Below are 24,588 nucleotides of genomic sequence, written 5' to 3'. Positions count from 1 at the left end.
TTAGACAATAATTAATCAGTTACAATTGTATCTGGTATATGCATGTGTTGTTTGTATGTTTCCCTATTGTATTAGCCTAGTTACAACTCTTTATTTGTATTAGTTAGACTCTCAATGCTTATATTCAGGTATATGAGTGAATCTCTGCTTTAAGATCTTCTTGATGTTTCGTTCTTGGTATCAAAATGATTCCAAATGATTATTCCTCAAACAATGATGTACACTATGTGACCGTGAAATGCATCATACTATTTGAACCATATTTTGGGTAAAACTGCACCAATCCTCCAGACCTATATGCATGTGTTGTTTGTATGTTTCCCTATTGTATTAGCCTAGTTACAACTCTTTATTTGTATTAGTTAGACTCTCAATGCTTATATTCAGGTATATGAGTGAATCTCTGCTTTAAGATCTTCTTGATGTTTCGTTCTTGGTATCAAAATGATTCCAAATGATTATTCCTCAAACAATGATGTACACTATGTGACCGTAAAATGCATCATACTATTTGAAGCATATTTTGAGTAAAACTGCACCAATCCTCCAGACCGGCCATAAACATGCAAATGGGCCATAAAGGGAGACAAAGAAAACTTCTCCCGTTCAAAAATTCACGCCTGGCATTGGCTATTCCCCCCAAAGGTGGGTGTGGATTGGAACTATAAAACCCATTAGCTCAGACTAATCTCTGCTCAGAAAACCTCTTCTTTTGAGACGACACTTTCCAAGACTCCTAAAACTCTCCTCGAGTTTGATTTTCCGGCAGTTTTTCATCTTCAAGTAATTCTGTCGATCCGCTGTGGACTTTCCTATCTTCAGAAGAACCAGAAGTAAACTTCCAGCTCACTTCTAAAAGAACATCGAGAACCGTTGTCTACCGCATCAGGACTCTTGTTTCAGCAACGAAACCAATGCAAGTAACCGTTTACAACTATTTAGATGCGTGTTTAAGCTTGAGACCCTTGAAACATCCTGAGTGTGTATCAGTTGCTTATATTTATATCTTGCATCATATCAGTGGCTTTTACAGTACTGATATGTGCTGACTGATGTGAAATAATATCTTATATCTTTTACTGAAAGTAAGTGTCAACTAAATTAAAGGTTAGATCATTAACTATCAGGCAGTGTGTTAGGCCTACAAGTGCCTAGTGATGCATTGATGCAAAAATACAATACAGCTAGTCATAGGAAACTACTTTTTTTTATCCACCTTTCGTAGAATGTTATCACTTATTCCAGTAACAACTTTGAATTTAGTGAATGGAAATACTTTCTGACCTTCACAAACATCAGCTCCGTTTGGAAGTTTCACATACTGGCCATTATTGCATCATCCACAGTTATCTGAAGCCATGTGACAAAATAGGAGCAAGAACACACTACACTACACAGACTGAGCTTAATCCGGATGAAATTTCCATTGGACTGAAAGGGGTAATGCAGACCTGAAATAATCCAATCAATAGGAAAAAACTAAACATGTAAACACTTGAATAAGACTTCTCAATCAGAATCAAAAATAACTTACGCAGATGTGCAATGCCTTGATGCATATGTTTACCAGAACCCTTTTATAATAAGATCTTTGATGTTAACATACAATTTACTTCTTACTACCATGCATATTTTTATTTACATCTTATGAACTCAGTGGAGTGGACTGAATATTTACTAAATATTCGCTAAAGACAAAAGGGTCAGCTTTATTTTAGATATCATCAAGGCAAAAATGAATAAATAAAAATGAACTAACTAACTAAATAAAAATAAATAATATAAATAAAAATACAAAATGTAAAACAAACAAATAAATAATAAATGAATGAATGAGTGAATAAATCAATAAGTACATTTAATTAATTAATTCACAAATGTTCCCTACACTCAACAGTCACATGCTTACCTCGTGACTGGTTTTCCCTCAGCTGTAACATGGAGTGGTAGGGTTTATATTGAGTTATGCTGAGAAAAGAACATGCTCATTAAAGAGCACTGAGACACAGGTCAGGAAGTCAAGAAGTAAATATCACTGCATGACATACAACTGGAGTATGTGCAGCGAGAACAGGTGGAAAGGCCAAAGCATTTTAAACTTTTACATGCACTATGGTGTCACCCAACTCAAGATCGATGTCTTGGTATCTATGAAATCACACAATACCAAATTACAAAAATGTAAAACTAAAATGTCTTCAGTAAATGAAAAATGCAAATACAATATACATTTAGTACTATTATTACATATATCTATGAATACTATATCCTAAAAATAGTTTTTATTCATTTTTTTAGATTTTTGTTTAGAAGTAGATTTAAAAATCAAAACAAATTTTTTTATGCAACAATTTAACTGCAAAAATATAATATGTACATATAAAATATGCTAAAGAAGAGGGCAACGTCACATTTACTATTGAAATCCTGCAAAATCACGACGTGGAGACACGTGCAGGGGTGTGTGTCAGACTCCTAGCTGTCTTTGGTCTCTGAGCATCCAATCAGGACGGAGAGAGATGGGTGAGGTCTGTGGGCAGAGCTTGGTTGCATGGGAATGTGTACATTTGTCTATTTCCATTGGACTGAAAGGGGTAATGCAGACCTGAAATAATCCAATCAATAGGAAAAAACTAAACATGTAAACACTTGAATAAGACTTCTCAATCAGAATCAAAAATAACTTACGCAGATGTGCAATGCCTTGATGCATATGTTTACCAGAACCCTTTTATAATAAGATCTTTGATGTTAACATACATGTTGATCCAGTGCCATAGCATCACTTCCTTGAAGGGCCTCTAATTCCTGTGGTAATGGCCCCTCTTGAGGAATACTCTTATGTAATCTTTGCATTAAATACAAATGATGAAGTACCTCAGTTTTATAACTAACAATTTGGTGCGGGAAACTGTACCTTATAAAATAGATCCCTCTAGCTCTAAAATCTGATTGGATGAGACATTCAAAACCGTTGTCAAGTTGCCAATATATACATAACTGATCACACAGCAACTGAAACACAAGTCGGTACCTGCTAATCAGGGCTGCCACTCCCTGACATATTGTAACATTACATTATGTAACTTTTGTTTGTTAAAAAAAACAAACAAATGTTGTTAATGAAAGAAAAAACATCTCACAAAAACTGTCCCGACAGCTCTAAAATATAAATCATTAGGCTATAGTTTTGCAATTTATTTCCCAGCCGTTTGCCTTCACAGACATAACCGACTGTTTTCGTAACTCATGTGTTTTTAACGTAAACTTGTGTGTGAACGAGAACTTAGTTTAGTACTCACATGCTGTGACAGCCGCTTTCTGTCGATGTGCTTCAGATGTTCGCTCTCAGAAAACCGTATATATCTGAAGTTTAAACTCATATGGTTTAAAACGCATTATTTCAGCACGATAAACATGATAATCAGAACCAAAACAGATGTTTTTAGCAGGTACGAGCTGTAATGGCGCAGCTCTAATTTGGAAAAGGGGGCGGGGAGTAGCAGCTTATTTGCATTTAAAGACACAGGCCAGAAAAACAGCATGTTTCTGCTTCCACTCAAAATAGGCATTTTCAAAATAATATAATAAATGATCTGTGGAGTATTTTGAGCTGAAACTTTACAGACACATTCTGGGGACACCAGATACTTATACTACATATTGTAAAAAGGGGCATAATATGTCTCCTTTAAGTTGGCATTTATTGTTCTCATGACCATGCTATATTAAGAGGCGAGCATTTCAGATGTGTTATTTCAGTTTTAACATTAAATGTGTGTATATATTTAATATTTATACTATATATTTGCATTTTGTATATAATATTTACATTACGCTTTTATCCAAAGTGACTCACAAATGAGGACAATGGAAGCAATCAAAATCAACAAGAGCAATATACAGTGGGTACGGAAAGTATTCAGACCCCCTTACATTTTTCACTCTTTGTTATATTGCAGCCATTTGCTAAAATCATTTAAGTTAATTTTTTTTAATTCTCATTAATGTACACACAGCACCCCATATTGACAGAAAAACACAGAATTGTTGACAGTTTTGCAGATTTATTAAAAAAGAAAAACTGAAATATCACATGGTCCTAAGTAGTCAGACCCTTTGCTCAGTATTTAGTAGAAGCACCCTTTTGATCTAATACAGCCATGAGTCTTTTTGGGAAAGATGCAACAAGTTTTTCACACCTGGATTTGGGGATCCTCTGCCATTCCTCCTTGCAGATCCTCTAATGATTTTAGCAAATGGCTGCAATATAACAAAGAGTGAAAAATTTAAGGGGGTCTGAATACTTTCCGTACCCACTGTATATATCAGTAAATATAAAATCACTAATAACTGTTGCCTTCAAATTTTATTTTAAGAGCCTTATTTTGGTGTACCTAACATAAAAGAACCAAGAATACAAGCTCAATGAATGAAACTCAGAACCAGTTAAAGGAAAATGTATTTTTGCACAATGTAATCATAGTGCACACTGCCATCATCAGTCTGTATGACAGAATTAACTATTCATCCTGCAATCTGAATTCATGTTGTAATCTCTACAATAACACAATAGTACACAGTTGGAATACAATTACAAAAATAAAAATCTACCTGTACAACGAAGAGCTGAAAAAAGAGACAGAGACACATATCAGTCCTTTTTTGTTTGGACAACATCATGAGCACCAACAGAGGAAAAGTTTATATTCATATCAGTATATCAATATAAATATTTATGAACATTAAGGGAAAAAGGCAGATATCCAAATGCATGGATATACATATCAGAGCAATGAGGACCTCATTAGTATTCTTTAACTTTGCTTAAACTTCCTCAGCTATTTCCACTAGCATCTACATCACAGCAATAAGTTGACTCCTTCAAACCTTCTTAGTCTAAACAGACTGGAAGCATTCGATGTTTGGTTTAATTTTTGACCTGATTACTGTGGAGATTTAGCCTAAACTGTATTTAAAACACTCTTATCTGGAAGCCTATAAGAGACAGACTCATGGGACCTAGTGAAGCAATGTACATCTTGCAGTTATAAAATCCCATTAAAATACGAGTGCCAGCAAGTCACCTCAGTTGTAAAAAGCGCCATGGCCAAGCTGCACAACATTTGCCCAACAGCTTTCTCAATTGTGAAGTGAGGAGTGACAAGGATTTCAATTTCCAGTTGAAAAAAAATGCAGGTTCTGTTTTCTGTATATTACCAAAATACATCCTATTTTAGATCAAACAAGATTGATTTCATGCTTAACTGTGTCATTTCTCTTGAGGCTCGAGTCCACTCTCTTACAAGAGCTGCACTTTCACATATTAGGATACATGACATCTCCAAGACATCTGTGAATGCTGCATGCTTGGTGCCATCATACAGAAATGCAGTTCAGTTTCATTTCTGGCTCAGCGGTGTCTCAGTGCCTTGCTCTGTTATTTACTTTATTTATCTCCACTTTTATTTAAAAATGTCTCTCTCTTCCTCTCAGCATTTGTCACAGCGTTTGTCCATTTCTTGTCCCAAACGTGCCAACAGCGCCGCCCTCATGGCCGAGTCCAGAACGTTCTTTTCTGCCACGTGCTCCACAATAACTTCTGGCTTGTCCTCCTGGTTGGAAAAATATTTAATTGTTGGTTTTTGCTTTATCACATACATTAGGATGACAATTAACAATAACAAAAAAAGTCAAGCTTAACTTATTGTATAATGCTTTACAAAGCAGCTTTACACAAAATCATTGTTAATGTTTATAATAGCTTAATATCTTCATTCCTTATAGTTGCATTTAGAAGATTTAAGATAGGTGACAATATAAATTTCATTTTGCAATGATACATGTAGCTGAGATTTGCTATAAAGTATATATCGCTTTACATCTGTATACTGTATGTATGGTGATAAAGTTGAACATATATATCCAACTTCATATAAAGAGCTGGGCGATACTTACATTTTGTTAAAAAGTATTAAAAATTATATATATTTGCCTCCATCCAATCAACTGACGGACAGAACCAAGTCCCCACCCATACATTTTTTTTCTTTTTCCGATAATCTGTTTACTCAGATAAACATCCCAATACGAAGGAAACTCATATAGGAACTCATGTAGCTTGAAAAATTCTTGTAGTCTGTGATGCATTAGAATTTATGGAAGCCCGTTTCCACCACGGGATAAAAAAATAAAGGTAATTGCAACCTATGATTTACCAATTTTGACTTTTTTTCTTGCAATTCTGATAAGAAATATCAGAATTGTGAGATATAAACTTGGAATTTAGAGATGTAAATGTAGAATTTAGAGACTCGTAATTCTGAGAGGAAAAGTCACAATTACTTTTTAGTTTTTAGTCAATAGCAGAAATGAACAGAAAAACAGAAAAGCAAGATATAAACTCGTAATTCAGAGAAAATAGTGAGAAATACTGAGAATATTTTTTTTCAGAATTACAAGATATAAACTCAGAATTGCCAAAAAAATATTCTGAATTCTGAGTTTGTCTCACATTTCAGAATTTGTTTTCACAATACACACAAAAAAAACACTCAAAATTGCAAGATATAAACTCACAATTCTAAATAGAAAATTCCAAATTATGAGATACAAACTTGCAATTGCAAAAAAGTCCAAATTGTGAGATAAAAAGTTGCAAGTACAGGCAGAAACGGGCTTCCATAAAAACCTTAATACGCCCCAATACAAACCTTGTGAACAATGAATGATGTTATTTGCCCGTTGTCAGCTTGATAATCGAGCCAGAATAGCTCTGTGCCAGTGTTTTCCTGCTCTGTGCCAGAGCTGCTCTCATTCCAGTCCTCTGCCTCTGCATTCACACCGGGTTCAGATCCATCTGAAACAAAACCAATCATCCAAACATGAGCACAGTGGCAAACATCAAACTCCAACATATCGCAAGTCAAGCTTTTTGTTAATTTTGATTATTTAACCCTTTGCCAACCTGGCCCATAATATTTACAATTACTACCATTATAAATCCCTGTTTAGCTAGTTACTATCCAGATGCATTAGTTAATTTCTTATAATTTATTAAAATATATATTTTGTTTTGTGTCATTTCTTAAATCTACCAAGTGAAAATAATAGTACTGTCAAAGCAGTGGTTCTCATACAGGTGGTTTGCAGGTCTGTTCTGACATTAAATGGAAAGTAAAGTGGAAATGGAAACACAATTTGGCAGTATTCTGGCACAAACAGACTTGGTATATGGCTAATACTAATACAACACTTAGGCCAGTGTTTGTACGATGTCTTGGGAAAGTAAATTACAATTCTGCTACTTTGGATTTCCAACATTGTCAAAAATCTGTGTTTTGGCACCGTGTTGCTCCTCACTGGATCCTAAAACAAAACCAGTTGAAAACCACTCATCACTTTACATTGTGAAATAATAAATGAAACTCTTTCTACCTATGTAACTTACTCTGGTGGCGTGGGTGGTACACCTGACGGTCAGGTCTTCGTGGACGCCGAGGGGTGTTGGTGTGTCTGCGCTCCTGTTTCTCCTTAGCCTGTTTTACCTCTCTGTCATAATCATCCCTGTAGAAAGATTAAACATGAATGTATATTTAATCTGTTGTACACAATTTACTACACGCCGTCCATCATCCGATTGATAGTATTAGTGTTGTCAAACGATTAATCGCGTCCAAAATAAAGTTTTTGTTTACATTATATATGTGTGTGTACTGTGTATACACACACATACAGTTTATATTTTGAAAATATTCACATGTATATTCATATAATTTATATAATGTATAAACAACATTTTTTTTAAATATATACACATGTGCGTGCATTTACATACATACAAATATACACAGTACACACACATAGGTGCAAAACTTTTATTTTGCATGCGATTAATCACGATTTATCTCTTTTGACAGCACTAGATAGTTTATCCTTTTTTTTTTTTTTTTGCAATTCATTTGTAAAAATGTGCTCCTTCAGCTTGTGTTCCACCGGTGAAATCTTTACTGATTTTTATAAAGTAAACGAAAGAAAAACGTTTATATTGTTAGTAATATTTCAGGATAAACATTGGACTGAAGCGACTTAAGTTTACCAATCATTTAAATATAGTCTTATTACGACACATTATTGAAATATATAGAGTGACATCTAATATTCATATGCATTTCATGCAAGTAGTTTGTTAAAAAGATCTAATTGATTTACATTTTGATCATATCAATGTCAGCATCTGCAACAAATCGCATATTTTTGCTCAGTTTGTGCCTCTGAATAATACTGAGGTGTTTTTCCCCCCTCCATATTCTCACCATATTATTTATTTATTTAATCATTTAGCAGACGCTTTTATCCAAAGCGACTTACAAATGAGGACAACAGAAGCAATCAATTGTAGTATTAAAATAACTAAAAACAGATCCAAAACGAAATGCTAAAACTTTATAAATACTACTTATACACATAACATTTAAATGAAAAACAAAAAATAAAGCTAAAAACAATTCAAAATATTAAAGAACAAAAGGTATAGGAGTATAATAATGATTCTAACATAACACTAAGCCAAACACCAAAAAAACAACTACATATATGTGTATGTACAACCACACACATACATATACATATACATATACACACATATATATATATATATACACATTTATAAATTCAATATATATATTAGTTCATTTCCATTTAGTTTGTTGAAGTATTAAAATAACTCGAATTAAATAAAAATAAACTTAATAAAAGACCTACACAGACATAATAAATTCAGACATAATTTAACTGAAATTAAAATAAATAACAAATAATACAAATCAAACGACAGTAGTTTATCAGTAATCCTAAAAAATAACACTGCCAAACACACATGCTAAAAAACAACAACTTACTTACACGTAGTAAAAAATGGTTATAAAAACTGAAACAGAGGTGAAATAAGTAGTATATTATACTATATGAGCCATAAAATCTTGATGTATTAAATATGATATTCAACAAAAAACACATGCAAACATTTTTTTTTTGATTTCTTCTATGTTTTGTAAAAGGTTCAATAAACTGTTTTTTATCTGGCCAATATTTATCAGGCTTTACCGCGTTAAGCTTGCGAACTACATATTAATAGGCTTCGCAGAAGCGGATCCAAAGCAACGTCCCGAGTAAACAATAACTAGCCACTTTACTATCAACTGACTGTTAGCGCGTGAGAGCGAGCAGAGACCTGGCCATCTGATTCCTCCTGATGTGCTTCAGGAAGCCGTGGCTCATGTCCAAGCGCCCGCCGGGCTTGTATTTGACACTCTCCCCCTCTGCATCATGCAGGACCTCCATGGCTATGCTCTGTAGATTTAATGTTTCTCAAAATAAATCCATTTTTAGTACCATGAGAATCATTCTCTTTACAACATCTCTCCAAACACTAGGGTAAAAAAAACAACACGTTGGCCAATAAAAAACGCACTCTTAGTTGTCGGGGTTGTTTGTTTGCTTTTTCTACAAACGATTGCGCTTGAATATTGTTCTTCCTATAACCCAAAGTGCGTATTTCGATGTTATAAAGTGAAATACATCCTATAATAGGTAGTTGGTACTCCAGAAAATACATTACACGACAAAGCCAGTGGTTTATTTTATTTCGATCCCGGGTTATTGTGTTCACGGCCACCGATTTTTAGAGCGGAAGTGAGGGCGGGAGATTTGTAACACTCGCAGAAGGCGTTTGAGAAGTGTTCATTCAACACTGATTTGACTAGAAATCATCTTGATATTAAACGTAAAATGATCGCAGGCGTGAAACGGGAGAGGGATGTTGATGAAGACGAAGAGGAAGGTATGTTCGGAGCGTTTATGAGCTTGATAGTTTAGCAGCAGTTTAGAGAATACCGTTTAAAGAACAATGGAGGCCCATGTTTCCAACGTAACGTTAACGTTGGTTGCTAAAATACATTTAACGTTACTGTTATGCAACTTATTTAGCAGATGCTTTTATCTAAAGCGACTTAGAAATGAGAAAAGGTACCAAACAAGCTATTTATGCTTAGGAGATCGTAAGTATATGCTTTCACCTGTGATGGAAAGGTGCTTGGCGCAGGAAGACAGATGGTCAGATGTGTTTAATATCTATCATATACATATCATATATCTATCTATCATATATACATATGATACTGGGTATCATATGTTTTGCGTGTCATGATTTCTAAAATGTAAACCTCTTCTTAGTTCAGTTGTCGAAATTTAAGTGAAACCTAATTTTTTTTTAATGCTGTGGGTTCCATATATTATTATAATTAATCATTTATTGTAATGTTTGCGGGTTAAACTGAACCTAACTGGCTTTAAAAATGTCATCAAAAATCACTAAATAGTAATCATTGCTAACCGAAAAGACATTAAAACCTTATTATATTACCAGAAAAGTGACTTTAAAAAATAAATTTTATTTAGTAAACATTTTAAATATTAAAAAAAAAAAAATTATTGTGTAGAATATTTTCATTTTCACAAGCTGTGTATACTGTATACAGTAAATACTTTTTCCCCATTCAAATTTTTTATGTTATTTTATTTTTTTGCTTTTTGAGGCTATGTTGGTCAGGGTTTTGAAGCTTCTTTAAAATGGGGCTCTTTTCTGGTTACAAACACTAGAAATTGGGACTGTCCCTGGAAAATGGGGACATATTATCACCCTAAGTGGGGAAGTCGTGGCCTAATGGTTAGAGAGTCAGACTCGTAACCCAAAGGGCTCAAGTCTTGTACCGGCAGGGATTGTAGGTGGGGGGAGTGAATGTACAGCGCTCTCTCCCAGCTTCAATACCACGACTGAGGTGCCCTTGAGCAAGGCACCGAACCCCCAACTGCTCACCGGACGCCGCAGCATAAATGGCTGCCCACTGCTCCGGGTGTGTGTTCACGGTGTGTGGTGTGTGTGTGTTCACGGTGTGTGTGTGCACTTTGGATGAGATGCAGAGCACTAATTCCAAGTATGGGTCACCATACTTGGCCACATGTCACTCACTAATGTGTTGATATCCCTTTTCAGAGCTGAGAAATCCTCACTGAATGGAATGGAGATCTTCATGTTTTGATGTTATTGACTTGAAACTGAAAACAGGATTCAACATGGTTTTTACATGTGGTCTTCGCTTAATTTCAGAGGTGCGTGTGAAAATTGGTCGTTCTCATGGTTTTGAAGATAAAAGAAGCCGCCATTGTCCATATCTGGACACGATCAACAGGTAATTATGACTAAGAATGTGTTTATTATTGTTAATCACTATTGCTCCTCTGCTATAACACTCACTCCGTTCTTGTCTTTTCTTAGGAGTGTTTTGGATTTTGATTTTGAGAAGCTTTGTTCAATCTCTCTCTCACACATTAATGTCTATGCCTGTCTGATCTGTGGGAAATATTTCCAAGGTAAGTGTGACGGGTAACCTTGTTTAAAAAAATGTAATCTTAGTTTTTGTAAGTTAGTGTCACAAAATTTCCCTGGTGTGTTTCATTGTCATTTTGAAAAGCCAATTATAGTGTAGTCTGTATAATTTAATATTAAAAATCCCAAAATATTTGATATTATCTGAGCTTATGCACCTCAGTTTGACTATGTAATCAGTGTAAATTTGAAGCACATTACTCCGTGTTGTATTTTATTTCTGTCAGGTCGAGGTCAGAAGTCTCACGCGTACATCCACAGTGTTCAGTTCACACACCATGTTTTCCTGAATCTCCACACGTTAAAGTTTTACTGCCTGCCAGACAATTATAAGATTATTGACTCCTCGTTAGAGGACGTTACGGTGAGTACATTCAAATTCTGTCACACGGGTTTCCTTAATTCAGTATATTATTACTCATTACATTGGTAAAAGCAATGACATTTTACTTTTATTTCAGCAAATCATGTGCTATAGAACAACGATGGTAAAAGACTAACATCTCTGATTCTTTCTACTTCATTTCTTTATTTCAGTATGTGCTGAAACCCACATTCACCAAACAGCACATCGCTGGTTTGGATAAGCATGGAAAGCTGTACAGAGCCTACGATGGCACTACCTATCTGCCAGGAATTGTGGGTCTCAATAATATCAAGGCCAATGACTATGCTAATGTGGTTTTGCAGGTAAGATGATCAACCAGGTATTTATTTATTTTTTATGTTAAAATGCTTTCTCCTCTCACAGCTTAAAGGGCTTTTCACACTGAACGTGAAAATTCGGCGCGATGACGCTTTTGAATAGAAACAATAGATCCCTTTGGGGCTATTCGCAGCGCGAAAAAGCGAAGATTTTTTTTTTGTCCTGTGTGTCGATTTTTTTTACCTGTCGCTTCGCGATGCAACAGGCCGTCCAATAAGATTTGAGCTGAGATCACGTGCCCGGAGCAGCTGCTGTTGCACAAAAAGGCAAAGAGTGGTGGTGCTGTTTCGAAAACCAGTGTAAACAAACACCGAAGAAGAGTATTCCAAGCGATTCCGAGAGTGGATGCCGAGCTCTTGTTATCTTTGGTATCTGAGAACAGATTTATTCTCACATGTTCTTAATATAATTATTAATTCTCCACTGAATTAATTAATTAATCTTAATTTAATGCTGTATATTGAGCAGCGGACGATGTTAAATCCATATACGAGATACATATCTGAAGAAAAATGTATTGTTGGTTGGCGCCACCTAGCGTGCAGGCGTGAATTAGTAGAAGGCGATCAATCGTTTCGCGCTCTGTGTGAAAGCAACGTTCGTCAGTGATTTGCCTCACTTTTTCGGATCGCGTTCAGTGTGAAACGGCCTTAAATGATATGGCTTTAAGTGAGCCATCTGTGGGTTGATTTTTACTCTGCTTACACTTTATTTCATGGTGTCTTTTGTTACAATGTAGTTATTCATTTAAAATGTTCCTATTATGGGTTATGAAAGGTTAATATGTTGGTTTTGGGAGTCCCCAACAACAGGTTGACATGCATGCAAGGTCAAAAAATACTTTCATTGTCTTATAATATGCATTTATTTTTACCTTATTTGCTCAACGACTCCCAAACGATTCAACGATTAATTTTTTCTAAACCCCTCCTTTGTGTGACGCTAATCTGCGGTGATTGGTCGATTGGTCTCATTTTCGTTTCATCATGCTTGTAATGCTTGATAAAGTAGCGTTTGTTCAAGTTTTCCCGGGTCTGAGCGCGCAACAAGTGGGCGGGCAATATGCTAATGTTTCATGTTGACATCAACATGAAACGGCTTGGGATTCGTTTTAAAAACGACTCGTTTAAATGATTCAGAGTTGACTCTTTCTTTTGAGAGACAATAACTATATCGTTATATCATTTTGAGAATATATTTTGCATGTAGTGCATCAATTCTGCATGGTATGTAAGACTCTCTCGCTCTGTCTCTCTCTTTGCGTGTGAGAAAAAAGCAAAGTGACGGTGAGTTGTGCGCCTTCACTCTAGAGTTTACGGTACGCGAAATACAGGTGCGCTGCGCATCCATTCAGATGAACTGAAAAATATCACAGATCGCTTAACTGAGAGTGAAACTCTGAAGCATTCAGGCAGAGTGTACTGTAAGTGAAAATATATATGTGCTAAACTTATACTTAGCCTCCAGCTCACACACTGGCGAGTAAAATCTGAGAATTTATTAGCCAGAGGCTAATATTAGACATAATTTAGTTGCCCAGAGTGAAGATTTAGTCACAAATGCGAGTGATTTACTCGCAATGTAGAGGGTTGACTCATACATAAATGAAACGGGTAAGATTTCCGCTCTCAAAGAAGACATGGCATATTAAATATTGAAGTTTTGATTTTATTTAAACAATCACACTTTCAAAATCCATTTATTCTATTGCTTAAAATTGGCATAGATCTGTTCAATATGAAAATACATTTATTTAGTTAAAAAAATTTACAATTAAAATATGACTAGCTGTTAGTTCAAATACATTTGAAAATTGAGATTAGATTTATTGATAGCAAAAATATATAAACCTGGTTATTGTGTATTTAAGATGCATTTAGTTTAATAGTACTATTACAGAAATCTTACCTGACTGAGAGAGATGCATTACATTAGGTTTATCAGTTTGTTAAAACAATGTAATCCAAATGGTTCAAAATTCGATTCAAATACATGAATCTTACATTTAGGCCTAAATATTATTTTGAGTGTACTATGGCACCACTTGTTTTTTTTTTTCCCCCAAGGCGCTGTCAAACGTGCCGCCTCTACGAAACTACTTCCTCGAGGAGGACAACTATTGCAGAATCCGCCGGCCACCGGGCGACATCATGTTTCTGTTGGTGCAGCGCTTTGGGGAGCTCATGCGCAAGCTCTGGAACCCACGCAACTTCAAAGCCCACGTGTCGCCACATGAGATGTTGCAGGCTGTGGTGTTATGCAGTAAAAAGACCTTTCAGATCACTAAACAAGGTATAACACCAAATTCTGAATACTACTGAACTGAATGCTGTGTGCACACTGACAAATAAGCTGTTATTAGGTTGTTGTCAAATGATGTTGCATGTTTAATTCAGAAAGTGGTGTAATATGAATAGTCTAGTAGTATGCCAATCAAACAGCAGTCTCTGTTATTCTTATTAGACAGGAACTTGTGCATGTTAAGTTTCGAAGTCGTCATTGGATTGGTTGAATTATACAGGATTTCCGGGAGACGTGTGTGTCGCGTTCTTCCGCCTGGAAACAAAGATGCCGTGGCACCAAACCCCCTCACGAAAGAAGAAAGCCATCGTGTTTACAACTGTGATAATAAGCGCTTATCATGATCAACTATACGTTGGATTTTTTTCAAAAGTATGTGAAATATTTAAAGTTCACGGCATAGAATCTTTAAAATACGTCCGAGAGTTTTACACACCGGTCTGTTATTGTGGCGACATTTCCACGCCACGAAACGTGACGCTGAACGAAACGAACTGTGATTGGTTGTTTGACATGTCGGTCAAACGGCCTCATGGGCAGGCTTTGGCCAATGAAAGCTGCCATGGATTCCAGACCTTCAGCCGTCAGTCTGAAGGTCTGGCTCAAGCGGCAACCTCCCGCTCTTTCTTGTGAAGCCAACATGGAAGTTACTAAAACTGCAATTCATCGACTGGCCGCTAGAGGCTGGCTCCAAAAGGGAGTCAGTCCCATAGACTTCCCATGTTAAAATGCCCAACTTTACAGCAGAATTTTTTTTTTTTACAGCCTGGTACAAAAAGGTTTTGGTCTATATAGCTATATAGCCTTCATGACAACTGTGAGGGGGGTGAATTTTTTTTATAATTCATCCGTTTAAATTCTATTAAGCCTTAAAGTTCTGCATAACTAAGGGCGTGACCACTTAGGCGACAGGTAGACTGCCGCTCTGCTCCAGAGAGTGAAACTCGCTAGACTGTGAAATTTAGAAAAATGGCTTTAAAGATTTTTATTTGTCCAGAAAAATTCATTATGGGTAGGACACTGGAAATCTGCCAATTAGATGTTTTAATGAAAATGATCTCAAACTTGATTTTTTTACCGCTATTTTGAAGTTATTGTAGGTACTTTGCCTTTGCACTGTCTGCAAAAAGTGAGATGTCCCGCCAAGGCAAAAGGCAGTAGCTTCCACATTATATACAATATTTGGGTGCTGATCACCATTTTTCAGAATCATTATAGTAACATCTGTATAAAATCTAGTGATCATTGGCTAGGCTATAACATGTAATGTGATTCAGTTTGTTTTTCTGACCGTAACAACCAGATAAAAAGTTAAACGTGAGTGGATACCGTTTTGCAACCAATTTATTTGCGATGTTCGCTAACATTAATGCAAGATGCAAGACATAGTTAGCCTATTGTTTTTACATCGAACTGAATGAAAATAGCTTAAACTATAAGATCGACTTGTAGATTGATGTGAACGCCAGCAGGAATAATGCTCAGAACATCTCCAATGACGTTCATTGCAATGGTTTTTATCGAGTTACAAGAAAAGGTAGGAAACAGATTTAATTGTGAACAGTTACTGATTTTATGTGATATTCTGTCATGGCATTCGACACGTGCAGAAGTGGGTAGCCCTAGACTGACAGCTGGCATCTGAAAAAAAAAAACCTTTAAAGATGATTTACGATTAATTATTGTTGCCAAGTTATCTAGTTGTTGCTTGTTTACAGTGCTTTGTTATATAAAGCAGTTTGTTAGATCGCGATCTATCTAATTTGTTTGTCTAAAGAAGTGCCGACAGATGTATGAAAGTACAAAAGTTGCACCATAATTTAAACGCGGCAGACTTTAATGTACAGTAAAATAAAGGCAGAATACCGTATAACTCCAGGCTGGCACAGTAATATTACCGAATACCGTAACTTAATTTGAGCGTTCTAAAACAAAGTCAAAGAGAGGTAACTGATGATACTGTGTTCTGCCTTGGTTTCGCCAGGGCTTTTCTCCAAGATACTTACACACATGATAAAGGAGGTCATATATGTCCCAAAATGATCAATAACTCATTTTCGACCGAAAACAAAGTTATGGTGTTTTGTCTTTGCACGGCAGCACTGCTGTCACTATAGACGGGCGTGGTTTCAGCAACCAGGCACCTCAGCTTCACCCACGTACCGCCTTTTTGCCCATTTTCGATTAACCGGGAGTGACGCGCTGCCAAGATGGCGACGGTCGGTTCCGCCCACTTTAGGCTTCAAAAATGCACTTCAGAAAACTACGAGTGACGTCACGGACACTACGTCCATGTTTTTTTTACAGTCTATGGTCTGGCTATGCGAGACTAATGTGTTAACCTGATGTTGTGCTTTTTGCCCTCTAGGGGATGCTGTTGACTTTCTGTCCTGGTTTCTCAATGCATTGCATGGTGCTCTTGGTGGGACAAAGAAGAAAACTTGTGAGTTTTGATGTAGATTTTTAAGAGGTGTGTGTTTGTGTGCTAGTTCACCTTCTGAGGTGTATCTTCATAAGTACAGGATGAAATCAGCTCAGTTGGCGTTTTTTTTTTTTTTTTTTTTTTTTTTTACAGCCATCATCTCCAAGGTGTTTCAGGGGTCCATGCGAATCTTCTCAAAGAAACTTCCTCATCCAGATTTGGTAGGTGTTTCTTACGTTAATAACTGTCTGATTTGTGCTTATACCATTTAAGCAGTTTAGAAAGCCTTTCTTTGTTATTTTTTGGGATTGACAGCACCTTAGGAACAGTGACACTTGTGTTAGCATCCAAAAAATCAGTATTTCGAGAAATGCTGTAAGTTTCCGTGCTTGTTTCTTACAGCCTGCAGAAGAGAAAGAAGCCCTTCTGCTTAAGGCCGAGTACCAGGAGAAGATGTCTGAGTCCACCTTCCTGTACCTGACGCTGGATCTGCCCACCGCACCTCTCTACAAAGATGAGAAGGAGCAGCTCATCATTCCTCAGGTTCCTCTCTTCAACATCCTGGCCAAGTTCAATGGAAACAACGAGAAGGTGTGAATTCATTTTCACATTCTTCTTTTTTTTGTTTTGTTTGCTTGTATAATATAATTTGTTAGATTATTTATTTTCTTTATCCACTCAACCTTTTGAGTGGCACATGTACTTTTTTGTAGAGATATTGGTTATGCTAATTGAAGTCTTTTCATGTAAAATGTTATATACTTATTTTTATTTGTGTAAAATAACATGCATTATATTATTTTATAAATGATTACCTTTGACTTTGTCACAGGAGTACAAGACATACAAAGAGAACTTTCTGAAAAGGTTCCAGCTCACCAAACTTCCTCCGTACCTCGTCTTCTGCATCAAGCGATTCACAAAGAACAACTTCTTTGTGGAGAAGAACCCAACTATTGTCAACTTCCCTATCACGTATGTGACCACCAGTGCTAAGGATAAATTAATTCACACTCTTTTAGACATTTCTATATTCTCTGTAAATGTATTTTGAAATATTCTTGCTGTGAAAACATTCATGCACAATAGGAATGTTGATTTGCGCGAGTACCTGACAGAAGAGGCGCAGGCCACAGAGAAGATCACCACCTACGACCTGGTGGCCAATATAGTTCACGATGGAAAACCCACCGAAGGGTCCTACAGGATTCATGTTCTGCATCATGTGAGTGTGTCACCAGCATTTGATTCCATTCCGAGCGTGGCAGTACTGTTATTGGGATGGTTTGTATAATATGGGTGGTCTGTGATGTTTGACAGGGCACAGGGAAGTGGTACGAGCTTCAGGACCTGCAGGTGATTGATATCCTTCCACAGATGATCACGCTCTCAGAGGCGTACATTCAGGTTTGCTGCTCATTACTCACATTTGTTATTCGCTAAGTTGATGAGGGTGCCTGAGAGTGATGTCTATCAATAAGTGGGCATTACATGAAAATTGTAGTTTTGTTGGCAGTAACCTGATTTGGTTTGCTAGCTTTTGATGTTTTGGTCATGCAGCAGCTGCAAGACCCATGATTCACAAGTCATCCTTCACGAGCAAAAAAACCCAATGAAAAAATAAGCTTCCTTTTAAACATAAGACTCCTTTTTTGTTATTTTCAGCACTGGTCGATTATCAGAAGTACTGGTTCCCTCTTTCTTCTTGACTCTACAAACTGTCTGTTAATTAATAATGCACACTTTCTATTTCCTTATTATGCATTTTGAGGAAATATTTGAACTGAAGTACTGTTGTGGACCTAATCTTATTAAATCATATGGGTACTGTAGTTGTTGCTATCCAAAATAGTTTTTTTTATCTGTGCATCACAGGGTTTCTACAGGTTTAATGAAGGTAAATAAAAAAATGTAAGACCTTTTAAAGAAAGGAATCAATTGAAGGAAACTCAATACTTTAATATGTTCTTTAAATGCAGATGTCTACACAGTGAAGTTGCATTAGCAATACTTCAGGTTTGAAGACACCTTCCAACCAGTGTTATTTTAGTCACTGAGATACTGTTAATATTTTTTTAATTCATATTTTAGATCTTTATATTTTGAGTTTTTTAATTAAAGTAAATTTTGTGGTTTTTGTAATTTTTACATATGTAACATATGTATTATGTAATATGTATATTATTAAATTATGTACATTTTAGTAAATTATATAGTTTTTATAATTTTTTTTTATTTCGGTGTTTTTTTGTAGTGTTTTTTACTACATCATTTAACTAAATGAACATTTTATGGCAGTGGCTATGAGTAAGTGAAAATAGCAGTATTTTTTAGCGATATGCTATTTATACTAATTGCAAATAGTGGCAATTATCTGCACCTCAGTATTGTACATTATAAAACAGAACAAAGAAATAATGCATTGAATGTAAATTATAATTTCAATTCAAATTATTAAATGTATGCCACCTCATTGGGACAATAAAGCCCTCCTTACACCTACCCTAACCCTACCCAATACTTTTCAACTTTTTATTTACATAATTTTATTGAAAATAGATGCCTTCCCGATGTGATATGAGATTTGAAACGGGAGACAAAAAGTGGATTCGAACTTGGGACGGTTGCATCAAAAAGCATGTGCTTTACCATCTGTTCCACTGGAGCTGTTGTTGGATGATTGTCTTTTATAGTGTTGAATAGCCCAATCACACATTGGTGGGCGGAGTTAGTGTAAATAGCCTCTGCCAACAAGGCAGGATATTTGCACTTAGTGTAACTAGACACTATGAAATTTTATTGGAAAACAAGACCAAAATACAGAGGAAGGATATTACATTTTTTACAGTGCATGCAACATTTAATGTCATGACTTTATGAATTTAAGATTTTCTGCTCCGATTAAAGACATTTTCAAAGCCTTGATTTGTGGAAAGGTAAATAAAGAAAAAAAAGCTGCAGAAACCCTGTATTATGTCTTAAAGATCTCCTAAATCATAGAAAGTTGAAGTTTTTGAGGCATCATCACCCAGCCTTATTTCACCAGATTCTTCTTTTGCAGATTTGGAAGAGACAAGATAAAGACGAGGGAGCAGAAAGCCATACAGGGGCATAGGAGGCCCAAAAACACAGCATTGGTGAGATGTAAATGAAATGAGTCATTTCTGTTAAGGCCTGAATGCACACCAAGGCTTTAAGTATGAAGAGACTGAGTTACAATGAGAGAAGACATTAAATGAAAACCCTGATGTGTTCAATTTCATGTAACTGTGCTAAAAAGTCTGTAAGGTGAACATAACACATTTCTGTGTTCCGCTGTGACCTTTTTTGAATTATTTCAGTTTGATTGCGACTGTTCCTTTGCCTGTGATGTTTGGCAGTTTGTAGGATGAGACTTTTATTAAAGTTTTAAAGACTATACAGTGTCTTTCATTCAGCTCTTTAGAAAACATGTATTGTGAATAATAAGCTAGACTGAAGCCTCTAAAATTAAAGTAGAACATATCTGATGTTGCGTTTGTTCTAGAGTTGTTCTAAATTGAAATTCAATGGAAATTAAAAAGAAACATGTATGGTTTTGTTGGTGAAATGAATAGAATTCATCTGATATTCTGTATCAGATGAATTCTGGTATTCTACCTTTTTTTTAAGAGAGATTTATTAAATGTTTTCAGGTATATTAGAGAAGATTATTAAGGCCTTCATTTGATTTGACAAACAGAAATGTCAGTTTTCTCTCAATAAACTGCGTACAATGCCTCAAAATATTAATCTATACAGTTTATTTCTTATGTCATTTTAACACAAATGTGAGGAAATAATTATTTTATATAATGTTACACTAAATGCAAGCTACTTTAGGATTTCCTATGTTAAATTGACTAGTTTAATGTTTACTCGGTGAGGTTCAGAGTATGGAAATACAGATAAACATAATAACATAATTGATAGGAAGTAGTTAAGTACAGGTACATTAAATACAAATTGGCACATGAAGGTTATTTGAAACTGATTGAACAGTCATTGTCTCCACATTTACTGTATGTCTCAAATTTCACTTGATTTTATGTGTGGCAAGGGGAGTGGATAGACAAAGCTTGGTTAAGTACAGTAAAAAGTTGATGCTTTTCTGATCTTTGAGTCTTGCTCGAACGATCACTTTCATTTGGGTCCCTTGCAAAGGTAATCTTCCTGTTGACAACACAAAAAAAATTGTTACTCATGTCTGAATCTCTCCAGTCCTCCTAGAACACATGAAGTGTTTAACAGCCCCAAAGTAAAGTTAATTCAAATGAGAGTTATTACCTCACATGCAGTAAGGGCTGGTTGTTTCCCATCGCTCTTCAGGAGCCTGTGGCCATGCAGCTTCACAAACCCTTCACACTAGGAGAGAACAAGGAGAAACACTCCAAAGAGTCAGACCATTGCATTTTATTGTGCATCACTGCAGGAGATTGTGTCAGATAATCTTTGAGTACTTCACATGTGTCAATTCAAATACTGAAAGAGCTTTCAATATATCCTTCATTGCTCAAATCATATAGATATTTAAAATAATTTGGTCCCACTTCACGTGTCTCTAACTGTGTGCTAACATTAAAATGAATAATTTAATACAATGCATCATGTACAAGCATTTTTCACATTGTACTTAGTTTTAAAATGCCTCTATGTAATTGCATATGCAGTTTCTGTAATTACATCTATAATTACATTGTTTGGTAGAATGCACTAATGTTTATATTGTATTGCAAAACACTTTTGTCACTATCAAGTTAGGTCAACAGTTTTATGTAAGTGCATAGTACTATGCAGTGAGATCAAGGATTTTCATAATGTATTGTGATCATTACTCGAGGAATAGCATTAGAGTGGAGGTGGCACATCTTCTGGAGCAGGTCAGAGGTCTGGATCTCAGTGGCATTGTGACTCAAATGAAACCGGGAGAGGACTGCAAGTATCTTACAGGACTCGCAGTCTGATACTAGAGAGGACACATAAAATTCATATTAAGAATGATCTCAAGAGTAATTTACACAGAAAGAATGATTCTCCAATTAGTTCTGGCCTGAGAAAAACTTCCACGGCAAGCACCAAGTCAGAATACCATTCAAATTCAGTACCACCTATAGTCACATTGAGTGTTTTGCGCTTTGTAATTTTTGTCATCAGCACAGTCTGTTAACGTCCATGCACACAGTAGCTGCATGCAGCCTGATTTGTGTCCATGCGAACAAAACCGCAAAGTCCCTTTAAGGAAAGTCATTTTACTCGGCAGCCATCTTTGAAACACCTCTAAGGCTGATGATACAGGGGGCAACTTTGGTTAATGTTGCCATCAACAGGCAACCAGGTGAGACACAGGGCCCACGATTGATCTAAAGTATCCAGATTGAAATTTGTTACCCATTCTCGATGGGAAAGTGCCCAAGAAACATTGCTCAAAAAAAGTTGCCCAGCAAAATTGCTCAAAAAGTTGCCTCGTGTATCATTAGCCTAAGGCAGCTATTTCATGCAAGATCCTATCTCTTTGAATAGAGAAACCAAATCAAAACCAAAAATTCTCCAAAGCTGTTCTCCAAGCTTACGATTACATTTCATATTTGAAATCAATAGGGAAATCTGACAGCAACTGCATCACAAATGTTGTTTTTATGCTCAAATAGCATTTTAAAACGTTAAATTCTGATTGTTTCTACAACAACCGGAGCTTCTAACACAGCTGCAGTGACGCGATGACTTTACCAATAAGCGATTAGCTCTTTTATTCAGAAGGCGGAACTATTCTGCCATATTGTGCTTTGCACTTTCTCCCATTCATTCAAGTAACAGAAGTGCACTGTCTTTGAATATCTAAAGTCTTTGACAACAGCGCGCAAATAATGGTGCAAATAATGTGAAAGCTATTTTTAAAAAAGCAGGTTATATTTCGCAAATTGTATTTTGAATTTCGCATGCCATTGCTTTGTATTTTAAGGTTAACGGAAATTGAATTGCGTAAAATTAATAGATTATGTCCTGGCAACAAATTATCAGTAGGCTACTTTTTTTATATTTTTTTTTTACAGTGCATGTGCAAGTGATTTGCCTAATTGAAAACAAAGATCCAATAAGTATGCAAAAAATGTAAAGATAAAATTAGGTCATATTTTGTAAACATCCAGATTTATATTGATTGTCAAAGTTAAAAAAATCTTTTCTGCAATAAGACTGCTCATTAAACATCCCATTCTCACGAGAAACGATGTGATATGATACATTTGAAAACATGCAATTTTTAGAAAAAAATAAAATAAAAATCAAGCATGAAGCTCCACCCTCTAAACCTAACTGCAATGAAGTCTAGGCAGAAACCATATGAATGTGATTGCACAAATTCATATGAATTGACCACAATGTAACATTTTTATAAATTGCCTTGAGATTTACATTGATTCGGCAGATGCTTCTATCCAAAGCGAATTCAAGGTGCACATTTTTATTTCAAATTTCAGTTCTTGCTTTTCTTGAGAATCACAACCATGACATTGGCATTGCTTGCGCCATGCTGTACAGTTCTGTTTGAACAGGAAGAAAGATCGCATTACTCTGCTGTCACTCATGCTACTCACATAGTGGTGTCTCTGGGAACAGACACAGGCCCAGCGCAGTGCAGATGGCATGTGGAGGGAGGATCGAAATCCTCTGACATTCTTCTTTACAAATCCTCGTTTTGTACTTCTAATTAGTGACCGTTGTTTTGTTTTGATCTCGCCGCTGCGCTTCCGCGTTCGTCACTTCTGAGCAGCGCATACGCAAAGCTGACCTCATACTTCATCCGCACGGAGCTGCTTCCGTGTACAACAGTGAGCGCAAGCTACATTAAAGTGATTATTACGTTTTGAATATGGATATTTTTCTTACAAAAACACATCGATTCACTACAGAAGGCCTTTGTTCACCCCCCGGAGCCGTGTGAGACACTTTTTTTTATGGATGGGAGCATTTTATTTAACTTCTTTTGGACTGATGCATGCAACACCCGCTGAGTGGCATTAAACAGCTTGAAAGATCAAAGACCATTTTTTATATAACTCCGACTGGATTCGTCTGAAAGAAGAAAGTCATATACACCTAGGATGACTTGAGGGTGAGTAATTTATGGGCTAATTTCCATTTTTGGGTGAACTAACCCTTTAAGCTCTAACCTGCTATAAATAGCAGTTTAGAGCTGAGCGATAGAATAGTTTACTGTTAGCGATGATATAAATGACCAACCAGATGAGATCTGCTATAGTAATTATCGCCTTTCATTTGAGTGTATGTGGGTAAAATTGGTTATGCATGTAATACATTTTTTTACGCAGTAATATTGAGTATAATGACATTTGCATGGTTTTGTTTTCAATTAATAACATTTGGTGTAGTGACAAACATATTTCAGATAGAAGTACTATACACTCTTAAAATAAACGCTTTTCAGAGCTGGGTAAGGATTGCATGTAATCTGGATTACGTAATTAGATTCCAAAAATCAAGTACTCATAACAGTATATTATATTTTATAATGCTCATAATCAGATTACAGTTACTTGTTATGTATTACATATTATTCCCACAATGGCAGTAAATCATTCATAATTTATTGATTCTCCATTTTCTCTTTGGAAATTTCCTCTGTAAAGATCGTACTGTGTCATACCATTTAGCGTTGACTATATTCATAATATAGAA

General features: G+C 35.9%; 2 protein-coding genes across 4 annotated transcripts; one reads left to right on the top strand and one right to left on the bottom strand.

Moving 5' to 3' along the window:
* Window positions 1–4,447: 4,447 nt before the first annotated feature.
* On the bottom strand, window positions 4,448–10,093 carry cunh2orf68 (chromosome unknown C2orf68 homolog). 2 transcript variants are annotated; one of them, XM_016229230.1, is made up of 5 exons: window positions 10,077–10,093; window positions 9,233–9,351; window positions 7,451–7,566; window positions 6,714–6,859; window positions 4,448–5,615 (listed from the first exon to the last, which is right to left on the bottom strand). In XM_016229230.1, exons 2-5 carry the CDS (start codon window positions 9,340–9,342, stop codon window positions 5,493–5,495), a joined length of 495 nt encoding a protein of 164 aa, XP_016084716.1. In that variant the 5' UTR covers window positions 9,343–9,351; window positions 10,077–10,093; the 3' UTR covers window positions 4,448–5,492. The 2 variants fall into 2 exon arrangements, with proteins under 2 accessions (XP_016084716.1, XP_016084715.1); XM_016229229.1 differs by lacking the exon at window positions 10,077–10,093 and having other exon boundaries at window positions 9,233–9,430.
* usp39 (ubiquitin specific peptidase 39) lies at window positions 9,639–20,787 on the top strand. Of its 2 annotated transcripts, none has more exons than XM_016229228.1 (13): window positions 9,639–9,841; window positions 11,168–11,249; window positions 11,336–11,430; window positions 11,674–11,810; window positions 11,984–12,136; window positions 14,219–14,444; window positions 16,822–16,896; window positions 17,029–17,096; window positions 17,278–17,466; window positions 17,708–17,850; window positions 17,965–18,100; window positions 18,196–18,282; window positions 19,937–20,787. In XM_016229228.1, the coding sequence occupies exons 1-13, from the start codon at window positions 9,790–9,792 to the stop codon at window positions 19,988–19,990; spliced, it is 1,497 nt and encodes a 498-aa protein (XP_016084714.1). In that variant the 5' UTR covers window positions 9,639–9,789; the 3' UTR covers window positions 19,991–20,787. The 2 variants fall into 2 exon arrangements, with proteins under 2 accessions (XP_016084714.1, XP_016084713.1); XM_016229227.1 differs by lacking the exon at window positions 9,639–9,841 and adding an exon at window positions 9,884–10,058.
* The last annotated feature ends 3,801 nt before the right edge of the window (window positions 20,788–24,588 follow it).

The sequence above is a fragment of the Sinocyclocheilus grahami genome, unplaced genomic scaffold (genome assembly GCF_001515645.1).
Source record: "Sinocyclocheilus grahami isolate Dianchi unplaced genomic scaffold, SAMN03320097.WGS_v1.1 scaffold349.1, whole genome shotgun sequence".
Classification (NCBI taxonomy): domain Eukaryota; kingdom Metazoa; phylum Chordata; class Actinopteri; order Cypriniformes; family Cyprinidae; genus Sinocyclocheilus; species Sinocyclocheilus grahami.
The sequence above is the reverse complement of the archived record's forward strand: the minus strand, read 5'-3'. Positions and strand labels throughout refer to the sequence as shown.

Excerpts from the sequence above, each read along its gene's own strand:
- cunh2orf68 (XM_016229230.1), bottom strand. The coding sequence starts at position 9,342 with ATGGAGGTCCTGCATGATGCAGAGGGGGAGAGTGTCAAATACAAGCCC. Across the intron at positions 7,567-9,232 it reads AGGAGGAATCAGATGGCCAG|GGATGATTATGACAGAGAGG; the intron begins GTCTCTGCTCGC and ends ATCTTTCTACAG. Across the intron at positions 6,860-7,450 it reads GTACCACCCACGCCACCAGA|ATGGATCTGAACCCGGTGTG; the intron begins GTAAGTTACATA and ends GTTTTGTTTCAG.
- usp39 (XM_016229227.1), top strand. The coding sequence starts at position 9,908 with ATGGAGGCCCATGTTTCCAACGTAACGTTAACGTTGGTTGCTAAAATA. Across the intron at positions 10,059-11,167 it reads CTATTTATGCTTAGGAGATC|AGGTGCGTGTGAAAATTGGT; the intron begins GTAAGTATATGC and ends GCTTAATTTCAG. Across the intron at positions 17,097-17,277 it reads AACTTCCTCATCCAGATTTG|CCTGCAGAAGAGAAAGAAGC; the intron begins GTAGGTGTTTCT and ends TGTTTCTTACAG.